The sequence below is a fragment of the Oncorhynchus tshawytscha genome, linkage group LG03, assembly GCF_018296145.1.
Source record: "Oncorhynchus tshawytscha isolate Ot180627B linkage group LG03, Otsh_v2.0, whole genome shotgun sequence".
NCBI lineage: Eukaryota > Metazoa > Chordata > Actinopteri > Salmoniformes > Salmonidae > Oncorhynchus > Oncorhynchus tshawytscha.
The window spans coordinates 6,007,261-6,022,342 of record NC_056431.1 but is presented as its reverse complement, the minus strand read 5'-3'; the positions used below and the strand labels follow the sequence as shown (position 1 = coordinate 6,022,342).

General features: G+C 46.6%; 2 protein-coding genes across 2 annotated transcripts in view; both read right to left on the bottom strand.

The window, feature by feature from the left end:
* LOC112243956 (ephrin type-B receptor 5-like) overlaps positions 1 to 15,082 on the bottom strand; it is a 76,946-nt gene that overhangs the window by 33,480 nt on the left and 28,384 nt on the right. The window contains 4 exon segments of the mRNA XM_042308396.1: positions 1,561 to 1,856; positions 2,165 to 2,334; positions 4,292 to 4,533; positions 4,536 to 4,563. Coding sequence (XP_042164330.1) covers positions 1,561 to 1,856; positions 2,165 to 2,334; positions 4,292 to 4,533; positions 4,536 to 4,563 — 736 coding nt within the window.
* The window catches only part of LOC112237106 (E3 ubiquitin-protein ligase TRIM21-like), a 3,039-nt gene continuing 180 nt past the window's right edge, over positions 12,224 to 15,082 (bottom strand). The window contains exons 1-2 of the mRNA XM_042308397.1: positions 15,028 to 15,082; positions 12,224 to 14,847 (exon numbers count right to left, since the gene is read on the bottom strand). The exon at positions 15,028 to 15,082 is cut by the window's right edge and continues 180 nt beyond it. Coding sequence (XP_042164331.1) covers positions 13,233 to 14,822 — 1,590 coding nt within the window. The 5' untranslated portion in view covers positions 14,823 to 14,847; positions 15,028 to 15,082 and the 3' untranslated portion in view covers positions 12,224 to 13,232. The remainder of the gene's footprint in view (positions 14,848 to 15,027) is intronic.

Genomic DNA, 15,082 nt, shown 5'->3' with positions numbered 1-15,082 from the left:
GACAGGAAAACTGACAGGACAGGAGACAGGAGAACTGACAGGAGGGGGACAGGAGAACTGACAGGACAGGAGACAGGAGAACTGACAGGTGGGGGGACAGGAGAACTGGCAGGACAGGAGACAGGAGAACTGACAGGACAGGGGACAGGAGAATTGACAGGACAGGGGACAGGAGAACTGACAGAACAGGAGAACTGACAGAACAGGAGACAGGAGAACTGACAGGACAGGAGACAGGAAAACGGACAGGACAGGAGACAGGAGAACTGACAGGAGGGGGGACAGGAGAACTGACAGGAGGGGAGACATGAGAACTGACAGGACAGGAGACAGGAAAACTGACAGGACAGGAGAACTGACAGGAGGGGGACAGGAGAACTGACAGGACAGGGGTCTGGAAAACTGACAGGACAGGGGTCTGGAAAACTGACAGGAGAGTGGACAAGAGAACTGACAGGACAGGAGACAGGAGAACTGACAGGAGGGGGACAGGAGAACTGACAGGGGGACAGGAGAACTGACAGGAGGGGGACAGGATAACTGACGGGAGGGGGACAAGAGAACTGACAGGACAGGAGACAGGAGAACTGACAGGACAGGGGTCAGGACAACTGACAGGAGAGTGGACAGGAGAACTGACAGGACAGGAGACAGGAGAACTGACAGGAGAGTGGACAGGAGAACTGACAGGAAGGGGGACAGGAGAACTGACAGGACAGGGGTCAGGACAACTGACAGGAGAGTGGACAGGAAAATTGACAGGAAGGGGGACGGGAGAACTAACAGGAAGGGGGACAGGAGAACTGATAGGACAGGGGTCAGGACAACTGACAGGAGAGTGAACAGGAAAACTGACAGGACAGGAGACAGGAGAACTGACAGGAAGGGGGACAGGAGAACTGACAGGAAGGGGGCAGGAGAACTGACAGGAAGGGGGCAGGAGAACTGACAGGAAGGGGGCAGGAGAACTGACAGGAAGGGGGCAGGAGAACTGACAGGAAGGGGGCAGGAGAACTGACAGGAAGGGGGACAGGAGAACTGACAGGACAGGGGTCAGGACAACTGACAGGAGAGTGAACAGGAAAACTGACAGGAAGGGGGCAGGAGAACTGACAGGAAGGGGGCAGGAGAACTGACAGGAAGGGGGACAGGTGAACTGACAGGAAGGGCGACAGGAGAACTGACAGGAAGGGGGACAGGAGAACTGACAGGAGAGTGAACAGGACAACTGACAGGAGAGTGAACAGGACAACTGACAGGAGAGTGAACAGGAAAACTGACAGGAAGGGGGCAGGAGAACTGACAGGAAGGGGGCAGGAGAACTGACAGGAAGGGGGACAGGAGAACTGACAGGAAGGGCGACAGGAGAACTGACAGGAAGGGGGACAGGAGAACTGACAGGAAGGGGGACAGGAGAACTGACAGGAAGGGGGACAGGGGAACTGACAGGAAGGGCGACAGGAGGCTAAAACGTTAGATATTGTTAAATTTTGTTGGTCCTTTGACATTTTAGTGTGTGTGTTTTAAGTTTTAAAAGTATACCAGACTTGTTGAACTCACCTAAGCAGGCTGATCTGTTTTGATTGGGCTCATATCCCTCTTCACAGATGCACCCACCCACTGGCACCATCCATTCACCTTCTGCGTTGCAGTGCATTCGAGGGGCGGAGCCTCCCTGTGCTTGGCTGTGGGGAACACAAGTCCCAGACACAGGGACCAGGGAGGTAGGTTCCGCCCCTGAGGGTGTGGCCGGATAGGAAGCAAGATAGCGATTGGTTGCTGGGCAGCGGCGGTAGAAGATGGACACACCCATGAGAGAGACACATGCGCCGCTGTCGACGATGGCCAGGACGAATCTGAAACAGGATTCAAGGGTCATAACATGTTAACTTGTTATCAGGCTTGAACTGCACTGTTGGTTAAGGGCTTGTAAGTAAGCATTTCACAGTAAGGTCTACACTTGTTGTATTCGGCGCATGTGATAAATAAAGTTTCATTTGATTTGAAGGACCACTAGATAGGTGACAGTGTGGGTTTAGGTGAGTTAGTTAGTTACCATACACTGCTGCCTACAAAGTGGCAAAGGACTATTTGTCACAAGCGATGAGCATGGTTTGAATATGGGAATTTTCATGAATTTGTTTCAAATGTTCTCGTACAGTACCCATTGCGCGTGAGCGGCGCGAAGCTGCGGGTCTTGATGTTGACCCGACGGTAGCGGTCTGGTTGGTACTGGTGAGGCAGGCTGGGCTCCACCTTGGTGAAACTCTTATCTGCTGCTATGGTGTCAACCTTCACCCAGCCCTCCCTCGTGTCCTTCTCTCCACTGGACGGCTGGACAGGGATGGGAAAGGGGGATGGGGAGGAAGAGAGGGGGGAGAGGAGGATGAGAGAGAGGGATCGTGTATTACATTTCATTGTGGAAATTAAAATGTGAGGGATTAGGGAGAAGGATAAGATAAAGGGCATGTAACAGTTGATTAAAGTATTTAAGAGTATGCCACAGTTAGCTCTGAGGGTACTCATTGAGTCAAATATAAACAGTCGCGGACCAGTGACAGTCTGTGTTTTAATCTAATCTAATTCTCCCCAGTTTCAAGATAAACCATGCTAACTTCCCCCAGAGACTCAGACTCCTGGCCTTCCTGCTGCTCCCCACTCTACATTCCTCTACACTTCACTCATCAGACTCTTATTTTAATGTTTAAACAGGATCTAACTTTCCCCAAGGAGAAATGTATTCATTCACAAATACTGCATCCTTCCCTCTGCAAACGACACGCGGACGCAACAAGAGCTCAGCACCCTATCGACTCGGCAAAACAGCTCTGTAACTGCTCTCCTACAAAGCACTGATGTGAGGTGAGAAATGTAGTTTATTTAATGAGATTGAGGGGGATGAGAATGAGAGGAATGTTATGGCATCATTGTTTCCTTGCTTTTGGAACTTGCTTTGGAACATGCAGAACTACATATTACTAAAATGGGATATTGGGAAATGTAGTCTTTATGCTCTACGTCTTGACAGATGTTTTTAGAAACTATAAATACCATGGGAAGAGACCATTTGTCTTGGCTTAAAATGGCTTAAACTGTTTAGTATTAATCAAAAATGTATCAGTTTCACTTCAAGAAAAAAGGTTTGACAACATTGCCATATACAATTCAAGTCCGTTTTTGATGTCCCAATACCTTGGCATCAGGTTCATGAACTGACATATAAAACAACAATTGACACAGCAATTTGTTCGTTTCATTGTAAGCCATTATATAAAATACTTGCTACAAAAATAACGCTCAATATATGGGGCATTGGACAGTCAGCCTTGTGTAGACACGAGGAAACACAATCCCTGGAACATATTTTCTGGTACCGTACATCAGTGGTTCGCTTCTGGAGACAGGTCCCGGAATGGTTGTTCTGTCATAACTACAACTACAACCTTATCAATATGGATAATGTAGCTAGTGTGACCATACTGTCAGTGTTAAGCAAGCTATCTATCTTTATTAATGGCAACGTCAGCTTATAAATGCTAGCTATCTTTATTAATGGCAACGTCAGCTTATCAATGCTAGCTATCTTTATTAATGGCAACGTCAGCTTATCAATGCTAGCTATCTTTATTAATGGCAACGTCAGCTTATAAATGCTAGCTATCTTTATTAATGGCAACGTCAGCTTATAAATGCTAGCTATCTTTATTAATGGCAACGTCAGCTTATCAATGCTAGCTATCTTTATTAATGGCAACGTCAGCTTATCAATGCTAGCTATCTTTATTAATGGCAACGTCAGCTTATCAATGCTAGCTATCTTTATTAATGGCAACGTCAGCTTATCAATGCTAGCTATCTTTATTAATGGCAACGTCAGCTTATCAATGCTAGCTATCTTTATTAATGGCAACGTCAGCTTATAAATACTAGCTATCTTTATTAATGGCAACGTCAGCTTATCAATGCTAGCTATCTTTATTAATGGCAACATCAGCTTATCAATGCTAGCTATCTTTATTAATGGCAACATCAGCTTATCAATGCTAGCTATCTTTATTAATGGCAACATCAGCTTATCAATGCTAGCTATCTTTATTAATAGCAACGTCTACTTAACAAGCTAGCTAAAATCTCATCTGGTTGAAGCATTGTTCCGAACAAAAAGAACATCAATGAAACAAAGTCTTATTTCTGACATCACAACTAGGAACATGTGTATGTGGCATTACACATACAATAAGAAGGTGGGATGTTAGTGGCATTGTGGGTAGTGTAGTCTTTTCTGTCCTACCTCTGCCTTCCATGTCCTCTCCAGCTCTCTCTGTGAGTCGGCCTGTTTGTAGTAGAGGGTGAGTGTCTCTCGACAGGAGGGCGAGGGCGAGCGCAGGCTGGCACAGTCCCGCACGGAGAAACGCAGCGTCACAAAGACTCGTGGTGCCGAGAAGCGGAAGAGGAAGGGTGTGGCCAGCCAGTTGTCCTGGAGACGGGGGTTCTGGTTGATGTTGCAGACCTCAAAGGTCCGGATGAGTTTCCCCGGTCATCTAGGACACTGACCTCATCCCACTGAGAGAGCGAGAGAGAGGGGGTGAGGGAGGGGAGTGAGAGAGGGGGAGAGAGAGGGGGTGAGAGAGGGGGAAGAGGAGAAGACACAGAGAGAGTTTTTACATTATGGATCACTGTATGGGACTTTCTAGGTCATCCTAGAGGTTGGATAGGTTAAGTCCAAGAAGCATTGTACTTTTAGCTTGGTGATGAGTCATTATCAGTATCGCTGCACCATCTGAAACTCCCTCTTCATCTGTGTATGCTGTGTGTGTTTAAAATGTGATCTTACTTAACGTGAGATGAGGAATAAGTAGGAGTAGTTATAAAAAAAACTGTACAATGACTCACAGGCAATACCTTTTTAATATAGATTGTCAAACAGTATTAGGACATAAGAGAAGTATTCTTCATCATGAAATCTGATCAACTGATAAGGTCTAGCACTAAGAAATATCTATCGCAAGAAGAAATATCGCCACATTGAATAAGGCATATTGCTGTGATTCCCATTGACTGAGTTCCTTGTTCATTAAACTCAGTCAGACTTGATCGTAGAGATGATAAGTGGAGCTGAGTTATCACCAGGAATATTCGTGCCTGTAGAGAACAGTGGGTAGAGTCTCTCAGTAAAGGTGTAGCCAGTGAAAGAGTAGATATGAGACCTGGCCTCCACATCATAAAAGAAAACCTCACCCTCCTCATAATCCACAAACACCCCACCTTCTGGGGCTTCTTACTCAGGGAGAGGTTGACCCAAGGCCCAGCGTATGCCTTGTATTCATTTATATTCCACTGCCCTACAGTCCAATATCCATCTACAGGACTTGGTGATTCATCACAATCATTTCTGTTGATGGACTCTCTAGCCACTCTCTAGCCAAACTCTCTAGCCACTCTCTAGCCAAACTCTCTAGCCACTCTCTAGCCAAACTCTCTAGCCACTCTCTAGCCAAACCCTTGAGCCACTCTCTAGCCACTCTCTAGCCAAACTCTCTAGCCACTCTCTAGCCAAACCCTCGAGCCACTCTCTAGCCACTCTCTAGCCAAACCCTCGAGCCACTCTCTAGCCAAACCCACATAGACTTCCCCTTCACCTGCACCTCATAATAGAATCTCCCTCAGGAGAACCTCTTATTCCCGAAAACACAGGCATTATTATCAAACCTCTCTGGGTTGGCTGGGAGATTCTGTTTTACTTGTTTCCGGTCCTCAGACAGGATGAGTTTGGTATCCGCTATACGAGGGTCCAGAGTCACATCCACTGCACACTACTGTGTCCTTTTCAGATCAGCATCAACTTCTCCATCTCTTTATTCAGTATTTCACAGCTGAGATAGTACTCCTCATAGTCCCCACACACAGACCACTGTGGACACTGATCTCAGATCAGTACTTGGTAGGTGGAAGGGTGGTGCAGAGGGATGGAGAGCTCTGGAGGAGGAGGAGATGATCTTAAATATCTGAGAGCTGCTCCAGCTCAGTGCTTCTCATCTGTAACTCAGTGATTTCCTGCCTCAGCTCTTCAATTATTATTTCAGCCTGCTTCTCTGCTGCTTTAAGTTTCTTCTCTATCTCCATAATGACCTCAGCCTGGCTTCTCTCAATGGAGCGCACTAGAGCAGCGAAGACCTCCACATTGTCTGCTATCTCTCTCTTTGTATCTATCCTGCTGAGCTCTACTGTCTGTTTGATCTCCTCAACATTCAGCAGTCTCTCCTGGATCATCTTCTGAACGTTACCCTTTAGTCTTCCTCATCTTAGTCTTCCTCTCTCTATGGAGACAGTCTTGTGGTCTGTCTCGGGGCAGAACAGGACACACACACGTCTGGTCTCTCCTACAGAACAGCTCCAGGGGTCTCTCATGCTTCTTACACACCCTGTCTTCCAGGTTCTCCACAGGGTCGATCAGCTAGTGTTTCATGAAAGATGCCAGTATCTGATGAGGCTCCAGGTGAGTCTCACAGTAAGAGGCCAGACACCAGGCAGGACTTCAGGGCCTTGTGCTCTCCCTCAGTGCAGACACATGGTACTTCTCCAGGTTTAGCGAGGGTTGTTGTCTGGGCTTGTCCTGGGGTGATGGATGTGGCTTCAACTGCAGCCAACTTATTGAGCTGAGCAGCCATTGCAGAAATGAAAGTGTTGACACAAAGCTCCTCTGCCAAATATCTCTTTACACATTGGACACTGGCACAAGTCAATGATGATGTCCCAGTATCCTCTGATACAGGCCTTGCAGTAGTTGTGTCCACAGGGGATAGAGACTGGCTCAGTGAACACATCCAGACAGATAGAGCACTGGAACTGCTCTTCACAGGAGAATACAGGAGGAAGCCATAGCTGAAAACAGACCAAATAAGAAAAATATATAATGGGCCCTCTGAAATCCTTAATTCTATCTCGTTTTCTTCTTTTGAATCATTCTGTTTCATTTCTAGATGTCAACAATATAGCAACACACTGTTTTATACACTGTTTTATCATGTAACAACATAGCAAACAAGTATCACATATTCTATTTGTTCACCTCTCTACTCACCTCAGCGTGTGTTGACTGTTCTTTCTCTTCTTCTGCTTAGAAAAAGGGTCAACAGTGACTGGAGGCTACAGGAGGCGCAACTGTGTGGATAGATTCTGAGTGCAAAAGATCGATCCTGTTCATAACATTTTGGTTTCCATTAGTTTCACTTCAGCAGTCACGTTACTAAGCCCCCCCCTGCTCAGTACTTTTTACTGAGAGAGAGAGAGAGAGAGAGAGAGAGAGAGAGAGAGAGAGAGAGAGAGAGAGAGAGAGAGAGAGAGACAAGGCAAGAAGGGCCTTCTATGCCATCAAAGGAACATAACATTTGACATACCAATTAGGATCTGGCTAAAAATACTTGAATCCGTTATAGAACCCATTGCCCTTTATGGTCGTGAGGTCTGGGTTCCACTCACCAACCAAGAATTCACAAAATGGGATAAACACCAAAGTGAGACTCTGTTCTGCAAAAGTGTCCTCCGTGAAAAAAAAAGTGTCCTGCAGAAAAAGAGTTCTGCAAAAGTGTCCTCCGTGTACAACGTAAAACACCAAATAATCCAGAAAAGAGATCTTAAATTCTACATCATCCCAAAAGGAAGCGATTTGTAAACTTTCCATATGTTTTATTAAACTAGGCAAGTCAGTTAAGAACAAATTCTTATTTAGAATGACGGCCTAGGAACCGTGGGTTAACTACCCTGTCGGCCATCAGCCTTTCCTTTCCTTTCTCTGTGAGAAAAACCTGGAGGAACTCTATCACAGTGCCATCCGGACCATATCACCTCCACCACTCCAATTTGCTTACCGCCCCAATAGGGCCACAGACGACGCAATCGCAACGACACTGCACACTGCCCTAACCAATCTGGACAAGAGGAATACCTATGTGAGAATGCTGTTCATCGACTACAGCTCAGCATTTAACACCATAGTACCCTTCAAACTCGTCATCAAGCTTGAGACCCTGGGTCTCGACCCCGCCCTGTGCAACTGGGTACTGGACTTCCTGATGGGCTGCCCCCAGGTGGTGAGGGTAGGTAACAACATCTCCACCCTCTGATCCTCAACACTGGGGCCCCACAAGGGTGTGTTCTGAGCAGCTTCTATCTCAAGGCCATCAGACTGTTAAACAGCCACCACTAACATTGAGTGGCTGCTGCCAACATACTGACTCAACTCCAGCCACTTTAATAATGGAAATGGATGGAAATTGATGTAAAAAAATGTATCACTAGCCACTTTAAACAATGCTTCCTAATATAATGTTTACATACCCTACATTACTCATCTCATATGTATATGAATATACTGTACTCTATATCATCTACTGCATCTTTATGTAATACATGTATCACTAGCCACTATAAACTCTGCCACTTTGTTTACATACCCTACATTACTCATCTCATATGTACAGTATATACTGTACTCTATACTCTACTGCATCTTGCCTATGCCGTTCTGTACCATCACTCATTCATATATCTTTATGTAAATATTCTTTATCCCTTTACACTTGTGTGTATAAGGTAGTAGTTGTGGAATTGTTAGGTTAGATTACTCGTTAGTTATTACTGCATTGTCGGAACTAGAAGCACAAGCATTTCGCTACACTCGCATTAACATCTGCTAACCATGTGTATGTGACAAATAAAATGTGATTTGATTTGATTTGATTCCTAACCTTTGGACAGCCCTAAGAATTGCAGTCACCCTACCAGTAACAGTAGCATCGGCAAAGAGGACCTTTTCAAAATGAAAGCTCATCAAAAGCTATCTGAGGTCTTCCATGTCACAGGAACGTTTGAGTGGTCTGGCCGCCATGAGCATAAATCATGACGTGGGGAAACACATGTCCTATGATGACATCATTGATGATTTTGCCTCAAGAAAGTGCAGAAGAGTAATATTTTGATGGTAAGATATTAATTGAAACATTCAAATGTTTACACACTTAGTAACATTGAAGATTGTATGGTAGATGTGCATTTGTGTAAATGACTGGCTGACATACTTTCTCTTCCAGATAGTCCAGATAGACTGGTGCCCATGCTGATGCTGAAAATGCCCAGGCTGTAGAGGAAACCAAAGTTAATCACACAGCTGTATAGGTTTTATTTGACTATTTTGAGACATATAGCTGCAGCCACAGCCTATAGGCTTATGTTTACATTGTATAGACAAAGCTAATTGTATAATATTGTGAGGCCTGGACTAATTACCAGGCAGCAGAGCCAAAGCTCAGTGTTATATTGATTATTTTCTACATTTGATATTTTCCACAGTTTCTTATATATGTTAATGTTAATATTCACTTATCTTAAGATTCTATAGAAAATATTATCTTTTATAAATATTTTTTGTTTATATCTCATTCTGTTCTGTATAGGTCTACTTATTCTTAGACGACAGATGGCGCAAACTGTTTTAAAGGAGGGAGCAGTTGTCACGTCCTGACCTTAGTTCCTTTTTTATGTCTCTATTTTAGTTTGGTCAGGGCGTGAGTTGGGGTGGGCATTCTATGTGTATGTTTTTGTTTCCTGTTTTGTGTTTTGTCACCTAATAGGACTTTTTCGTTTTTGTTGTGTTTTCTCCTTTGTTATTTTTGTGTTCAGTTTAATAAATATAACATGAACACTTACCACCCTGCGCATTGGTCCGATCCTTCATACTCCTGGTCAGAAGAGGAGGAATATCATTACAGAACTACCCACCACCCATAGTGCGAAAACAGGCTGCCTAAGTATGGTTCTCAATCAGAGACAACGATAAACAGCTGCCTCTGATTGGGAACCATACCAGGCCAAACACAGAAATACAAAACCATCAAACCGACAAACGAACAGTTCTGTAAGGTGGAACAAAAACACTATACAGAAAATAACTACGTGTCACCAAAAAAGGACCAAGCAGCGTGGTAACCAGGAGCAGAGGGTTCTGGACTCCTGGACATGGGAGGAGATACTGCAAGGCAAGGGACCCTGGACACAGGCTGGGGAATATCGCCTCCCCAAGGAAGATCTGGAGGCAGCGAGAGCTGAGCGGCGGCGATATGCGGTAAGGCAGCGCAACAGGCACGAGAGGCAGCCCCCAAAAATGTTGAGGGGGGGCACACTGGGAGATTGGCGGAGTCAGGCGATAGACCTGAGCCAACTCCCCGTGCTTACTGGAAGAAGCGTAGTACTGGTCAGGCACCGTGTTATGCGGACAAGCGCACGGTGTAGCCAGTACGCGCTCATAGCCCAGTGTGCTATAGGCCAGCCCCCCGCAAGTGCCATGCGAGAGTGGGCATCCAGCCAGGGCATGTTGTGCCGGCTCAGCGTGTTTGGTCTCCGGTACGCCGTTTCGGCCCAGGGTATCCTGCGTCGGCGCTGCATGCTGTGTCTCCGGGGCGCTGGGAGGGTGCAGTTCGCCCTATGCCTGCGCTCCAGCCGAGCCGGGCGAATGTGGGTATTGAGCCTAAGTGAGAGGTGCGAGTGGTATGCACCAGATCCAGTGCTCACCCACAGCCCGGTTCAACCTGTGCCTGCACTCTGGAGGGTCCGGGCTAAAGTGATCATCCAGCCTGGAGGAGTGGTGCCAAGGCTGCGCACCAGACCTCCAGTGCTCCCCCACAGCCCGGTCCATCCGGTGCCTCGTCCACGCACCAGGCCTCCTGTAGGTCTCCCCAGCCTGGTGGGTCCTGTGGCAACCCTACGCACCAGGCTGTCTCTCCGTCTCCTCCCTCCAGGTTCTCCCGCCTGTCCGGCGCTTCCAGAGTCTCCCTCCAGTCAGAAGCTGCCAGAGCCGCCCTCCTGTCCGGAGCTGCCAGAGCCGCCCTCCTGTCTGGAGCTGCCAGAGCCGCCCTCCTGTACGGAGCTGACAGAGCCGCCCTCCTTTCCGGAGCTGCCAGAGCAGCCCTCCTGTCCGGAGCTGCCAGAGCCGCCCTCCTGTCCGGAGCTGCCAGAGCCGCCCACCTGTCCGGAGCTGCCAGAGCCACCCTCCTGTCCGGAGCTGCCAGAGCCGCCCGTCAGTCAGGAGCTGCCAGAGCCGCCTGTCAGTCAGGAGCTGCCAGAGCCGCCCATCACTCCAGAGCTGCCGGAGCCACCCGTCACTCCAGAGCTGCCAGAGTCGCCCTTCACTCCGGAGCTGCCGGAGTCGCCCTTCACTCCATCCGGTGCTTCCTCCACGCACCAGGCCTCCTGTAGGTCTCCCCAGCCTGGTGGGTTCTGTGGCAGCCCCACGCACCAGGCTGTCTCTCCGTCTCCTCCCTCCAGGTTCTCCCACTTGTCCGGCGCGTCCAGAGTCTCCCTTCAGTGGCGGATTTAGGCATAAGCGACATGTGCAGCCGCCTAGGGCGGCATCTTGCCGGGGGCGGCATGGGGCGCCCGCCCGCCCGCACAAATAAATAATAATAATATTCTGAATGGTGACTGTCACACCCTGATTTGTTTCACCTGTCCTTGTGCTTGTCTCCACCCCCTCCAGGTGTCACCCATCTTCCCCATTATCCCCTGGGTATTTATACCTGTGTTTTCTGTCTGTCTGTGCCAGTTCGTTTTGTTTTTCGTCTTGTTTTGTCTCCCCACTGGAAGCCCGAGGTATGGGGAGTGGGGGAATTTATCAAATAGCACACCTCTAACTTTGTACAGCAATTAGTTGTGCAATTTAGTTTGTGTGTTTCTTGTTTGAAGTCAATAGTGTAATAATCAGTTATCTTCTTTATAAGTGTGTTATTCTATTTGTGTATTTGTGTGATATAGGATTTGTGCAACTTAGTTTTATTTGAGTGTTTTTTTGTTAGTGTCACGACTCCTACCAAAGGTGGCTCCCCATCCTGTTCGGGAGGCGCTCGGCGGTCGTCGTCACCGGCCTACTAGCTGCCACTGATCCCTTTTCCCCCTTTCTGTTTATTGGTTTCACCTGTGTTCATTTTAGGCTGATTGGTCGGGCTTTATTTACCAGCAGGCGTGCGGGATTGTTTGGTGTACGTGCCCATGTTCTTGGGTTTTGCTGGATTGTTTAAGTCCCCCGTGTTTAGGGCATTTGTTTTTGGTGTGCGCCCTGTGTTCTGTGAGGTTGGTGTATGTTCACCGGTTTTTGTGCATTCAACGATATAGCACTACCCTGAACTCTCTGTGTAACGACTGTCTTCTGGTGAAAGAGAGGAGGACCAAGATACAGCGTGAATATAATCCATATTTAATGGGAATACTTAAACAATGAACAAAAACAACAAACCGACAAAATGAACGAAGACGACACAGTCCCGTAACGTGAACAATAAACACTGGCACACTGAAACAGGAACAATCACCCACAAAATACCCAAAGAATATGGCTGCCTAAATATGGTTCACAATCAGAGACAATGACAGACAGCTGCCTCTAATTGAGAACCAATCTAGGCAACCATAGACCATAGACATACACCTAGATAGGAAACACCCCCATAAACATACAAAACCCCTAGACAAGACAAAAACACATACATCACCCATGTCACACCCTGACCTAACCAAAATAACAAAGAAAACAATGAATACTAAGGTCAGGGTGTGATACTCTGCTTCCTGCGCCTGACTTCTCACCCACCACACCCCGGACGTTACAGTTAGCAATAGGGGAATAGTGTAATAATTTGATTCACTATATTATTTGTGTTTATATACTACAATTTGTTTCTATTTGTCTCTGTTACTTCTTTTTTGATATTTATGAGTCTTATTTTTGTACATATATTTATATTTATATAGTTTTAAATGTTATGATTATTTATTTGTGTTGTTCCAAATGTCTGAATGAACCGCCACTGGGAGGGAGGATTGTAATGGGAGCACTGGGGTGTCAGGTGTGACTTTGTGGCAAATGGTTTACATGGCACACGGGTCAGGTAGTAGGGCCCCTTCGCAGAATTTTGCTTAGGGCCCCAGGGAGGTCAGGACCGGCTCTGACAGTATGTGTAGTTGGTAAATCCAAGGGAGAAATTGCACATGGACTCAAATGTAAAACTTGTATATTTTCATTGTAATATACAGTGTTACGATATCAGAGAAGATACCAGCAGAATGCAAATAAATAAGCTGATAAACATATACAAACATATTCTCTAATGAATGTACAAATATAAGCACATTAATATTGTGCATATGCTTTGTGTCTGTGTGACTGAATTCCCTGTTCCCTAAACTCAGTCAGACTTGATGGGAGAGATGATAAGAGGAGTTGTGTTGGAAGGATGATAGCCTGTAGAGAACAGTGGGTGGAGTCTCTCAGTGAAGGTGCAGCCAGTGAAAGAGTAGATATGAGACCTGGCCTCCACGTTGTAAAAGGAGACCTGACCCTCCTCATAATCCACAAACACCCCCACCTTCTGGGGCTTCTCTCTCAGGGTGAGGGGGACATAAAACCCAGTGCAAACCTCATACTCATCCCCATTCTCCAGCCCCAAAGCCCAGTATCCATTGGCAAGACTCAATAGATTCACTCCCTTCCTGTTGATGGACTCCCTAGCCATTCCTAAACCCCACGAAGTCCTCCCTTTCACCTGAACTTCATAGTAGAATCTCCCCGAGGAGAACCCATCCTTTCCTAAAACACGGGTATGATAATCAAACCTCTCTGGGTTGGCAGGGAGATTCTGCTTTTTGTCTCCATATCTCACTTGTTTCCTGTCCTTAGACAGGATGAGTTTGGCATATGCTGTATCAGGGTCCAGAGTCACATCCACTGCATACTGCTGTATCTTCTTCAGATCAGCAACACACACATTTTTCATCTCTTTACCGAGGGTCTCCTCCAGCTGAGACAAAAATCTCCCCAGAGTCCCCACGCCCACACTGCTATGAACACAGATCTCAGACCAGTTCTTTGTGTGTGGAAGGGTAGTACAGAGGGATGGGGAGCTGTGAAGGAGGGGGAGGTGGTCCTCAATATCTGAGAGCTGTTCCAGCTCAGTGCTTCCTCTCTTTAGCTCAGTGATTTCCTGCTCCAACTCTTCAATGAGCCCTTCAGCTCGCCTCTCTGCTGCTTTCTGCTTCCCCTCAACCACCTCAATGAGCTCAGCCTGGCTTTTCTCAATACAGCGCACCATAGCAGTGAAGACCTCCACGCCGGCTGCTATCTCTCTCTTTACATCTCTCTTGCTGAGCTCTACTGCATGTTTGATCTCCTTAACCTTCAGCAGTCTCTCCTGGATCATCTCTTGAACTTTACCCTTAGTCTTCCTCATCTGAGTCTTCCTCTCTCTATACTCTTCCTCTATGGGGACAGTCTTGTGCGTCTTGTGGTCTGTCTCAGTGCAGAACTGACACACACACATCTGATCACTCCTACAGAACAGCTCCAGGGGTCTCTCATGCTTCTTACACACCCTGTCTTCTAGGTTCTCCACAGGGTCGATCAGCTTGTGTTTCTTGAAAGAAGCAACTCTCTGATGAGGCTCCAGGTGAGTCTCACAGTAAGAGGCCAGACACACCAGGCAGGACTTTAGAGACACAAGCTTTGTATCAGTACAGACGTCACATGGCACTTCTCCAGATTTGGCGAGGGTTGTGGTTTGGGCTTGTCCTGGGGTGAAGGGTGTGGCTTCAACTGGAGCCAACTTCTTGAGCTGAGCAGCCATTTCAGAAATTAAAGTATTGACTTGAAGCTCAGGTCTTTGTCTGAATTTCTCCATACACAATGGACACTGGCATAGGTCATTAGTTGTGTCCACAGGGGATAGAGACTGGCTCAGTGAACACATCCAGACAGATAGAGCACTGGAACTGCTCTTCATAGGAGAATACAGGAGGAAGCCATAGCTGAAAACAGACCGAAGAACATAATGTATTATAGTCACTCTGAAATAAGTAATTATATATTTTTATATTGTTTCATTTATGATTGTCAACAAATTAGTAATACAACGTTTTATATAAAGTTCATGTAACATCATTTAAAATAATTATCACATATTATAACTCTATCTTCTCTTTACTCACCTCAGTGTCTGTTGACTCTGTTCATTTTCTTCCTCTGATCAGAAAAAGGCTCCAG